This window comes from Petaurus breviceps, unplaced genomic scaffold (assembly GCF_028583685.1).
Source record: "Petaurus breviceps papuanus isolate PSGF00001 unplaced genomic scaffold, PetGlider_PUasm1.0 90760, whole genome shotgun sequence".
Lineage (NCBI taxonomy): Eukaryota > Metazoa > Chordata > Mammalia > Diprotodontia > Petauridae > Petaurus > Petaurus breviceps.
Genome location: NW_027187338.1, coordinates 12,702,460 through 12,714,326, shown reverse-complemented (window position 1 = coordinate 12,714,326; position 11,867 = coordinate 12,702,460). Strand labels below are relative to the sequence as shown.

The 11,867-nt window shown below is 42.6% G+C and overlaps 1 protein-coding gene across 1 annotated transcript; it reads right to left on the bottom strand.

Annotated features, from left to right (window-relative positions):
- Positions 1-965: 965 nt before the first annotated feature.
- Positions 966-11,612, bottom strand: CUNH1orf50 (chromosome unknown C1orf50 homolog). The gene is made up of 4 exons (XM_069068180.1): positions 11,202-11,612; positions 7,633-7,719; positions 6,592-6,723; positions 966-3,629 (listed from the first exon to the last, which is right to left on the bottom strand). The coding sequence occupies exons 1-4, from the start codon at positions 11,556-11,558 to the stop codon at positions 3,447-3,449; spliced, it is 759 nt and encodes a 252-aa protein (XP_068924281.1). The 5' UTR covers positions 11,559-11,612; the 3' UTR covers positions 966-3,446.
- Positions 11,613-11,867: the final 255 nt, after the last annotated feature.

Genomic DNA, 11,867 nt, shown 5'->3' with positions numbered 1-11,867 from the left:
CAAGGACTGAGGAGACATGGCTGTTTTGCTGGTACTTTAGTCTGTTTGTTTTGATGTTGTTTTGCCAGATTTGTTCACTGGTGAAAGACAGTCCTTTTGTTGAAGAAGTCCTGGAACCTGGCTGTTGGCTAAGAGCTCCTGAGACTGTTCTGCAGACAGAGAGTGAATACTGTCCACCAGTGAAGGACAGTGCTGTTGTTGCAGGGGTCTGGAGACTGTCCTGCAGAGAGTGAATACTGTCCACTGGTGAAGGACAGTGCTGTTGTTGCAGGGGTCTGGGAACCTTTCTGTTGGTTCAGAAGCCCTGAAGAAGGATTTTCTTGTTGTATGTTTACAGAAATCCTGGGAGAGGGTTTTGCTAATGTTTTCAGGGGTTCTAGGACTGTTCTACAGACAGAGGATGAATTAATGAAGAGACTGGCAATGTATCTTGTGGCCTTGCTAAGCCTTGTCTCCCCAGGAACTAAGATTGCTGAGAACTTGCCTGTGTCAAGATGAAGAAAAGACCTCCATTTAGGTATTAAGTGCTGTGCTTAAACTTGATGTAACTCTGGGGTAGATTTAATTGTGATCCAGGGGTGGGGAACTTTTGACCTTTTTGTGTTCTATGGTTGAACAAATGAAAGTACTTTACTTATGTTTGGAAACTAACCTCCATTTGAGAAGAGGGGCTTTGTGGTGGACTAAGTGAAGGTACAGCCTAGGGGTGGAGTAGTATTTAGAACAGGGACTTTGTAATTGATTGAATGAATGGAAGGTCCTGGGGTGGGGGTAGTACTTGGAGATTATTTAATCACACTTAGTAAATGCTGTATTTTGAATGATGTCATGTTTTGACCTTCTCTGTTCTTGGTTTGTCACTGAATAAAATGGAGAGCACCTATGCTGGTATTTTGAACCTTGGGAAGTTACCCTTCCTTGGCATTACATTACAGTCCCCCCCTTCCATCAGTAGTAGGAATAAATTAGGCTGTAATGTTTATTTTAGTCTTCTTTCTTGATAAGACATCATTTAATCCTTGTATCTATCCCAGAGTCCAGCACAGTGCTCTAGAAGTCAGCACCTAGTAAACACCAAGTTTCTCTGGCTGGTTCCATGCTCAAATTCTTACAGTAGACAGAATAGCCCAAGAGGTTAATCAGACAAAGGCACAGCCTTTGTCATAATAGAAAGTCCAGGTGTTCTCTTAATTTTATACAATACTCAGAGCAGGCAGATAGTCAATGAACCATGTATGCTCTCTGAGAAGAGTAAACTCACTGCATTTCCTTAGATACAAAATAGTTCCCACTTCCTACTATGATAGCCTTTCCTCCAAGTTCCCAGAAACTAAGCCTGTTGAATAGAACTATTTTCAAAAAGTCCTTCCCCCAGATTTGATTCTAGACCTAGAATCAACAGTAGCCACAGCATTACGCCAGTGGCATTCCTCCCACTGTTACGTTACATGGGATTCCAAGCTAGCTCCATTAGTCTTTACCTATGGGATTTGAGGAATGAAAATATCTCTTCTCTACCACTCTGGCTCTCTGCCCATGTTTTCATCCTACCCCATGCTTCCCCCTCAGTTTCTTCCAGTCCCAACTCTGATTAGTGTACCTTCCTTTTACCAAAAGCCCAGATGAATGTTAGGCTTTGTCTGGCCATGTGTGACTCACTGACCAAGATAGCTCAATAGGAAAGACCCTAAAGTTCAAGATGGGTTTAGGAGTATAGGTGCTATTCCCCAAGGAGTTGTGGCAGCTCTTATAGCTAAACAGCCTAGTTTCTTGACAGCAAACCACATCACACAGGCTAGTATGGAAGTTTATCTGTGCTTTGCCCCCATGTAGGCACTTAACAATTACCAAATGAACATGAATTGAATCAGGAACTCGTGGGGACTTTTAGCTAGGGTTAAACCCAGGAGAATCCTATTTGCAAAACAAGTTTGGGGTTTTTCTGGACAAAACAATTAATTGGGACAATTAGTTGGGTAATTCACAGAAAAGAATATCCTACCTCACCACTAGGTTTCTGTATACTTCACAGTTTATCTGAATTCCCCACATAATTGCTATGTGGCTGAAGATAAATGAAGGCAATTGGCTCCCTGCTTTGGGAATTCCTTTGCTGTTTACTGTCATCAATACAAGAGGAAGTTTGGCACAACATCGAAAGTACTGGACCAGAAGTTAGGGGCCCTGGGTTGGAATCCTGGTTTTGCTACCTGTGTAGCTGGTCATTGGGCTGGTCACGTAACAACCACTAGCCTTAGTTTTCCCATGTCCATAAACAAATAAGGATGGACTAGATGACCTCTTAGGTCCCTCCAAGCTGTCAATCTGATGAGGCCATGATACAGAAGGTCAGGAGGCCCATCATCTGTAAAATAAGGGAGTCAGACTGGATGTTCTGAATTCTATGAAAAAAGCAAGATAAATTCTAAGCAAACAGAACTTCCGAGTTCTCATTCCCATTGTATTGTTTGAAAGAGCTATTTAAATTACGACTCATGCTACTGATACGATGGTTTAGTCCTGGACCTTTTCCCCAAACCAGGCTAACACAAATTCAACTATCTTCTTCCACGAGGCAGTATGACTTCATGGAGGAAGTGGGTTCAAGTCCTGCCTCACACACTTAACAGCTATGGAACCCTGGGCAAGTCACTTAACATCTCAGTCTCTCCCTCATCTGTAAAAGAAGGGTGTCAGATTCAATGCCTTCTCAAGGTCCCTTCCAGCTCTAAATCTACAATCCTAAAACTCTGATTAGGAACCGGAGGCAAGGAATTTAAGGGAAGACCATCACTCTTCTCTCCCGAATTTGTCTCCATTTTCCAGCCAAATGAGAAGGGCTTGAGGAGCTAGAGAAAATCCAGCTCAGACAGCCCTTTAAGAAAACTAGAATCACTTTCCTGGTCAGCCACGTTACTCTACTTGCCATTCTGCACAGTACATATTCCTGAGACCTTGGATAATGATTCTGAGCCTAAAGTTCTTTGGAACAGGGAAGAATCACTTATAGAAGCAGAAGAGCCAGGCCCTTTGCTTGGCCCTAGTCCCATTCCCAAACTTCTTGAGTTAAAAAGAGGTGACAGTAAAGATTCCTGTGTATAAACAGCAGTCTATAACCTTTTCAAAGAAGTGACATTTCCTCTCTTTCCTATAAAGTCTCTAGCTCAGCTATGGTGATGGATTTTGTCCATCTGGGTGAGCTGTGATGTGTAATAATGGTTACTGGCCCATGTTTGTTTAGTTGGGGATTCTCTGAAGCAGGGAATGTGGAGCCCAAAACGGAGTTGATTATAAATATACTTCAATTCAAACTGGGGATCTCCATCCTAGGTACTGGTATGTGTACATCATATCTCACTTCTCACAACTCCTACAAAGTAGGGCGTAGGGAAGCTAAGGAGACAGAACATCCAGGCCCATATTCTATTTGGCATTGTCCATGATCACTAAGTGAGGCCCTGGAAATTAGGCTCTGTACATTGGGGCAAAGCCATCTGCTGGCTCAAAACTTTGTCCATGATGCTAATTTCAGCATCTTGCTTCCCGATGTTGTCAAATGGAGTCCAGGACAGGTCATGCTGAAGCTTGTAGGCACCAAGGAAATCATGTGGACAACTTTTCCCCCATTCCTAGAGAAGGCAAAAAAGCCAGATAAATATACTATATATTTCTATGTTAAAAAACCCCCACCCCACTACATTCTCATGCTGTGAATTCCACTGTGGTTGTAAAGGTCAGTTACCTAGGAAGTTGTCCAAGTTTGATACTTATATGCTAAGGTATCAGAATCATTCATTTGTCTCTTTAAGGCAGAAAGACTAGAATTCAAGAATGTCCCAGGACTAGTAGGGCATGGCTCATTAAATAGGGAATGAATTAAATTAATAACAAGTTATAACATTGAAATTATTTGTATGTAGCTATAAATGTGCAATGTATGCATATGTATACATACATGTGTATATACACATGGATTTATGTATGTATAAAACTAAACTCTGAACCTTCCCCTAGATCTCTTGACAAGGCATAGGTACCAATGCAGCACACGGTTGTCTATAAGTTATCTTTTGTTTTCTGTAAACTTGTTTCTCTCATCACTGCTTCTATTCTTGAGATGCTACAATTCATCATCTCCCACAATCATCAATAAAATTTTACAAATGAGTTTATGTCCTAAACTAGTGTTGTCCTTGGCTAACGTATCTACCTGGTAAGATCCAGGATTTGCTGGGTAAAGTGGTTTCTGGGTTTCTTTTGGTCTCTTATGACAACTGATTTACTTATTAGTCAAATTTCCTTAGGAAATGGTGATAGTTTCTATCAACGTCTGGTCTTTTGTCCATTTCCCATGTTTTATCATCATTAGGTTACCTAAAAATGTCAGACTGAAATTGCTTTAATTGCACCAAATCCCTACTTACTTTTATTACTCTAATTTGCTGTTGATTTTGAACTTGTCTCTAACAGGTCAACAGTCCAACACAGATGCCTGCTTTGGAATTCTCCTCCTAGTTATTTCCTGTCTATTAATGTGTAATCAATTTCATTTTCCAAGATGTAATTCTGTGCCCCCTGATTCTCCCCTTAAACAAAATATTCATAATATAGGTATGTAGTCTACATGCCTTTGGCCTCCTTCCTTCCTCTCTTATTCCTGAGGCATATATTTTCTTTTTTTTGCTTTTTGGAGGGCAATTGGGGTTAAGTAACTTGCCCAAGGTGTAATGGGAATGTAAATTTAAAGATCTTCCCTGCCCCTAGGCTGAAGTGCACCTGGAGCCTGGGGTGGGAGGCTTGTTTTTCAGTAGATACTTCTTGATTGGCCAGTGAGTCAATAAGGTTGCTACATTCTCTGAGCCAGGAGAAGGCTATATAAGCCCTGATGTGTAGCTTTGTTTTGGGGCTCACTTTGAGATGTGTTCTGTGATTTGATGAAACTCTGGGCTAGCCGTTGTCCAGAGCCCCCCGGCTTTGAAACCCAGATGTTGTTTGGTATGGATGTAATGATTGGACAGTTTGGAAATTTGTCTACTTGATCTGTTTCTGTCCTGATAATTCTGTCTGTATATTCTGAAGTTCGGGGTGCTGACCTTTTTCCCCTGAACTAGGTAAACGATACATATGTTTGATTAAAGTAAGCTTGTTAACCCATTTTGAGTTGCTTTCCTTTATCAAAGCAGATCTAAGAACCTGTGTGAGCAGCCACCCTGGGGACGCTGGGGTGCTTGCTGCTACACAAGGTTACACGGCTAGTTTTTTTTGTATGGGTGTTAAGTGTCTGAGGCCAGAGCCGAACTCGGGTCCTCCTGACTCTGGGGCCGGCGCTTTACTCACTGCTCCACCTAGCCGCCCCCCTGAGGCATATATTTTCTAACATATTTTCATCACCTTCCCTTACTGCCCACCTTCACATGAAAGTCACTGAGTTAGGAGGGTCTTATTGGGTTCTCTACCTTCTTATTCTCTTCAACAGATATTGACACATAAGCTACAATTCCCTTTGTGGTGTTTTTACAAATGTTCATGAGCATTTCAACAGATGACCAAATGTCCCAGGAAATGATGCTTCTTGTTGCCTTTGAATGAACCATAAAACCAATTCTGCCGATGCCTTCTCTGTCTAGGGAGGTCTTGTAAACTGGAAAGACAGCATGGTATTTGTGCAGAGTGCTGGTTCTATAGTCGGAACTCTACCTCTGATGCTTATTGCCTGTGTGATATTGGGTAAATCACTTATTCTCCCTGGGTCTGAGTTTCCTCATCTTTAAAGTAAGGGGGCTGGACTTGATGGGCTCTGTGTTCCCTTCCAGCTCAGTAGCTATGATCCTGTGATCATTCCATTTAGCTGCCATTTCCTTCTATCTCCTGGTTTTATGTATAGAAAGAATAAATATTGATGTGATTTTCTTCCTCCAGTACCTGGTCCATTTGTTGGTCACTGGATCTCATACTTTATCGATGCTTAATGTTTATAGATGGTCTAAAAACTGATTCTTTTAGTACCCTGCTCCCACCCCACCCTCACCCCCAGCCACCATTACTACAAAAGCAGAAAAGGGGTCATGTAAGACTCAGGAGTATCTTTTTCTTTCCTTATTTTTTTTTTAGTTATCAGAGCTAATGAATTAATCACTTTGTGGAAAGTCTACTTGTGACAAACCTTCTTTTCATATGTAGCTAGTTGATCCTTGGAAAGTAAAATTTGTTGCTAGGACTATATCTAGGCTCACCCCCTTTCCCTTAAAAAAAAAATCCCCCACAAAATGTGAACAGCATTCTTTTTTTTTTTTGAGGGGGGAAGGCAAGGCAATTGGGGTTAAGTGACCTGCCCAAGGTCATACAGCTAGTAAGTGTGTCAAGTATCTGAGGCCACATTTGAACTCAGGTCCTCCTGACTCCAGGGCCAGTGGCACCTAGCTGTCTCCTATGAAGAGCACCCTTTGCCTGCTCCATAAATGCATTCTTGTGGACTTTACAAAGAGATATCTTTTTTTTTGGAGACAAAGAGATTTCTTAAAGGGTAAATTGGTTCAATTGTTAGCTCAGCAGGATCCTGTCTCACACTAACGAAAAATGCAGTCCTCCTACCTTTGGTGAAATGATGGAAAAGTACTGCTGTCCATTGTCCCGTTTATAGAGGTAGTAAATATTTCCCGGTTTTTTCACCATATTACAAGCTGCATGGTGCAGTTCAGCATCTTTCTGAGCATCCTCCAATACCTGGGTACCACAAAAAAACAACAACAAATGAAACAAGGACAAAATCTGTGCTCGCCGTCATCCAGTTAAAATTCTAGATTATTTTTATGTCTGAAGGGGTCTTTGGTTTTCTGGCTTTTCCCACAATACTGAATATCAAACTGAAATATTTGGGCAATTTTGAAGAAATGAAAACTAGACTATTTTTAATATAAAGCACTATCCTGAGTTTTTTCTTAATCAGATACTACCTTATTCTCAATTCAGTCTTTTATGGTCCCTCGGCTTCCACTGGTCTTGCTTTTTTTCATGATACATGCCTCCAATTATATACCTGCCAGGAGGATTCTTCTGGTGTTTGTATCCCCTGTCTGGTCCAAAAAAGTCTCCCTGCATCCCCACAGATTGTGCTTACCTTGCCTTGAGAGAGATGACTATGACCAACCTACATGTTTATATTCTAACTGGTTTGTTGGCAAATATAACTGCAAGAGCATACCCTAACATGGGAAACCCTTGATTAGAAGAACATTTTGTAACACTTAAGGCTTTACTTTGTAATGCTGAGGACTAAATAGTTCAGAACTGAGATTTTTGCTGGTCTCGGTTACCAGAAACCATATTAAAATCTATATCCTTTGGGTCATTTTTCTTCTTCCTAAGAGCTTCCCAAACTGGATTAAGGCCTGAGAATGCCCTCCAGCACTGAACTCTGACCTGACCTGTGAACTGACTATCCCACAACTTCTCCCCATCTCACCCCCACTCCACTGCCTATTGATCTGACAGAGCTACATGGTTAACACTTTGCTTGCTCAGACTGGCAGTTATACATTAGAAAAAATATTCCAACTTGGGCCTGGAAAATAAACACAAAGAATTAAGAAGCCTGTACCCAAACCCTGGGAACAAAAGCAACATTTTCCTTACCTTCCTGGCCTGTGTTTGCAAATGCCGGATTTGCTCAGCTATAACTATCAGCTTGTTGGTAGCATTTGCTCTGATGAATTCATCAGCCTATGAAAGAGAAGAAAAATCACTGAAGGCTTGAAAGGGCTAAGCCTTTTTATGAGCTAAACTCATAGAGAACCCTTACATAAGCATACATCTATTCAGGCAGGCAGGTAGTTATTAAGTCCTTACTATGTGCCAGCCATTGTACTAAGAAGATACAAAGAATAGCAGAAAAAAAAAAAACCCAAACCAAACCATGGTCCCTGCCTTAGAAGAGTTCACATTATAATGGGAGAGATGATATGCAAAAAAAAAAATGAACATGAAACATGTACACAGTAAATAGAAGGTAATCACAGGAAAGGCAGTAGCAGTAGGGGGGAGGGGATAGGAAGGAGAGAGAATGGATCACCAGGAAAGACCTCCTGAAGAAGGTGGGATTTGAACTGTCTTAAAGAAGCAAAGAGAGGGAGGAACAAAGAGTCATAACATTCTAGGAATGGCATATTATCACTGAAAAGCGCATGGAGCTAGGAGATGGAGTGCCATGTTCATGGAACAGCAAGTATGTGGGGGGAAAAAAGTATAAGAAGACTGGAAACATAGGAAGGAGATAGGTTATGAATAGTTTGAAAAGAAAACATTAGATTTTATATTTGATCCTCGTGATAATAGGGATTCACTAAAGTTAACTGAGTTAGGGGAGTAATATGGTCAGACCTGCACTTTAGGAAAATTACTTTGGCAGCTGGGTGGAGAACAGACTGGAGTGGGGAGACTTGAGGCAGGAAGACCAACTAGAAGGTTACTGGAATAGTTCAAGTATAAGTTGATAGATAAGGGGGTAATAAGAGGGCGGGTTTCCAGGGTCACATCTGTGTGAGTGGCAAGAAGGAAGGGCCATTACAGTAATAGGGAAGTTGGGAAGGGTACTATGTTAGATGATAAGAAAGATAGAAAAATAATTACAGTTCATACCCTCAAGGTTCTTACAGCTTAAAGTTATCCTAATGATTCACTAGTGGAAAGAATAATAGCCATAGAAGTCAGATCTATGCTCTAATCCTGGCTATGTCACTTATCAGTCAGTCAATAAATATTTATTACATTATTAAGTGCCAGCATGGTGCTGAGTGTTTTACAAATATTATCTCATTTGATCCTCCCAACAACCCTGAGAGGTAGGTATTCTTATTATCCTCCATAATGTTGAAAAAAACTGAGGCAGACAGAGGTTGTGACTTGACTAAGGTCAGAACTCAGGTTTTCTTGACTCCAGACCCACTGCTCAGTTTGACCTAGCTGCCAGAGGAATCCTATATCCTTTCCAAACTACCTACTCTGCATTTTTTTTAATATGAGAAAAATAGATATATAATGGAAGGATTGGACCTAGCACAGAGCTACCAGGGAGCGCTTAACAAACTTTGTATAGCTATCAGTGGAAACTCCAATAGGGTTACATCCCTTGACATTCTATACACATTCAAAATAAGCAAGAAGAAGAAAGAACTTTGAAGCATTCCCATGTAATCTGAATTCCCCAATACAGTTTCCTCAGCAGTTATGTTCCTAAGTCATGTAATTCAATCCTTTTATCATTTCATCACCTACTACATACAATGCATCGTGTTAGGAAAGAGAGATGAATAAAAACACTAGCCTCTGCTTACAATCTAGTAGGATCCATTTGATATTCTAGAGACCTCCCTCTAAAGATGTAAATGTAAAGATCTCCTGGGTACCAGTGGGTTACTCTAGCTATCTTCTCTCACTCCTGCCATATAATCAGCCCAATTCCTTTTCTAATCTTACATTTCTTTGATGATATCTTTTATAACTACTCCTTGTATGCAGGCCATTACTGGTATAAAGGCATATTACAAATTAGAATATAAGCACACAAGAAGTACGAAGTACTAGTTTAACTTGTTCATGTACTATACACATATACATGTATACACACGTTACATGCTACTCAATGTTATCTAATTGTTTCTTGCATATTTTTTGTTATGTGTCTTGTCTCCCCAACTAACGCCCCCATAAAAGGACCAAGTATTATATTCTCTATTTCTGCCCCCACCCTATGCCCTACAAGTAGCATCTAAGACAGTTCTAAGAATATAGTAGACACTCATTGCCTTTGACTGTCCATGGAATATTTACATAATTAGCATGTAATTTTGGGAAGTAAAAACTGTGCCTTCTATATTCTAGGCTAGTTTTCTTTAGAGTTGTCTGATACTACACCACTGATCCACCTGAGTAAATGACTATCTTTTGACCCATGGTAATACTTTTCTTCCCACTCTAGAAAGGAGAAGATATGAGTCATAGAAAATTCAGAATCTGAATTTTTCCTTCACTGGAAAAAGGGGTCAAGAAATATATCAAAGGTACAAGTGGAGAAATTGGCTGCCTGTATTTACCATCATTAAGGTTCTGTAAAGGCAGATGAAAAAAAGGGAACATTTTTCATAACCATCCTCAAATATCACAGTGTTTATAAAACACAAGCAATCTTTAGAGGTGAAGTGCAGAAAAAACACTATGTGATAAAATTCTCAATGCAAATCAAATCCATGTGAGACTGAAAACTGAGGGAATTTAGGAAAATCACATATTGTGCTATTATCCATTGGTATAGGTAGCCCCATACTAAGACATTTCATAGAATTTTTGAATGAGATCATCCAGATCAACCCACAACTGAAGGCAGCTTGATACTGTAGAAAGAGCATTGGCCCTAGTCAAAAAAGGATTCAAATCTCATTTCCGATAACTTCTATCTGTGCAACGTTAGGTAAGCCACTTAACCGTCTTTCAGTTTCCTATCTATAAAATGGAAGGGGCTGGGCTTGAAGGTCTTTGTGGTCCCTTCCAGCTCGGATGACTATCAACAAGCATTTATTAAGCACCTACTAAGTAGCAGGCACCAAAGGAGATACAAAGAAAGGTGAAACTAGTCCCTCTGCCCTCAAAGAATCATGTGCAAAGGGGGAGACAAGATGTATAAATATCTAAAGTCAGCTCTGACCCCATCATCAGGTAATAGACAACGGTACCCCCCACCTCCCAAGGACAGATTCTCCTTAATCTTGTCACAAATTAGGACACCTACCTCCACCCTTCTTTCTCCTCCAGAAAAAGGCTAAGTAGGGCCTTTCCCGAGCCCCACCGAAAATATTCTCCCCACCGAAAGCCAGGTCCTCTAGCTCTCCTCCTCCCCATCCATCCAAAGTCCAAGTCCTCTCCCTCCCCCTCCTCCAGGTCTTCTGTGTCCCCCTCCTTCCCTCCCACCCTCAAGTATTTTCTCTCCCTCCCATCCCCCTTCGCCCTCCCTCCCACCACGACTCACGTATTCTCTCCCACTCCCCAGATACTCTCTTCCGCCCTCCTTCCCCCCTACCCAGTTATTCTATCTCTGCTCCACCTTCCTTTCCCCCTCTCTCCCACCCCCAGGTCTTCTCTCCTCCCTTTTCCCCTCCCCTAAGGGGCTGACAGGTTCTTCCCATCTCCCCCCCCCCCAGTGTCCCCCCCACCTTCTGCACCTGCTGAGCGAGCTCCACGAGGTCTTCGGGGTTCCCCACGCGGCGAGTGTGGTAGGGGCTCACCAGGCCGAGGAAATCGGGGACGGCTGGGTTGCCGGGGCCGGGCTCGGCGGGGTCGGCAGGGTTGACCGGGCTGGAGTCGGTGGGGTCTGCAGGGTTGACCGGACCGGGGTCAGGGTGGTACCCTGCAGGCGAAACGTGGTCCCTGAGCACATGGGCGGCGGACATCTGGCACACCCCTCGACTTCGTCGCCCCGACACCTCCTCACCCGGCAGCGGCTCCTGCCTCCCGCCCCCCTCGGCCCCCACCACGTCCTCGTTCCAGACCGCCTCCTCAGAAGCCGCCATGTTGCTTGCCCAACTCTACACAAGCCAGAAGCGAAACGCATGCGCAGTGAGGAAGAGGCGGGCTGCGTCCTAATGAGGGGGCGTGGCTTTGAGTTGAGGCCGCGCCCCCTAGGGGCGGGGCAGACAAGACTAAATTCCCTGCCTCCTGGAAAGGAAGTTGGGCTTCCCTGAAAGTGCCATTTAGGAAGCCCTCAGAGTGCCACCTCCATTCCGACCAGCGGAGAGAATTAGGGGGATGGTCTTTCTATCTAGGCCGGGGGTGGGATTCTACCGTGGGGGCGGGCCTGCTTTCTGAGAGATCAGATCCGT

Bases quoted from the DNA above. Each gene is read 5' to 3' on its own strand.
- CUNH1orf50 (XM_069068180.1), bottom strand. From the start codon at position 11,558: ATGGCGGCTTCTGAGGAGGCGGTCTGGAACGAGGACGTGGTGGGGGCC. The intron at 7,720-11,201 runs GTGGGGGGGACA...TCTCTTTCATAG, and splicing joins TCGCTCAGCAGGTGCAGAAG to GCTGATGAATTCATCAGAGC. The intron at 3,630-6,591 runs GTAGGAGGACTG...TGCCTTCTCTAG, and splicing joins TTTCCATCATTTCACCAAAG to GAATGGGGGAAAAGTTGTCC.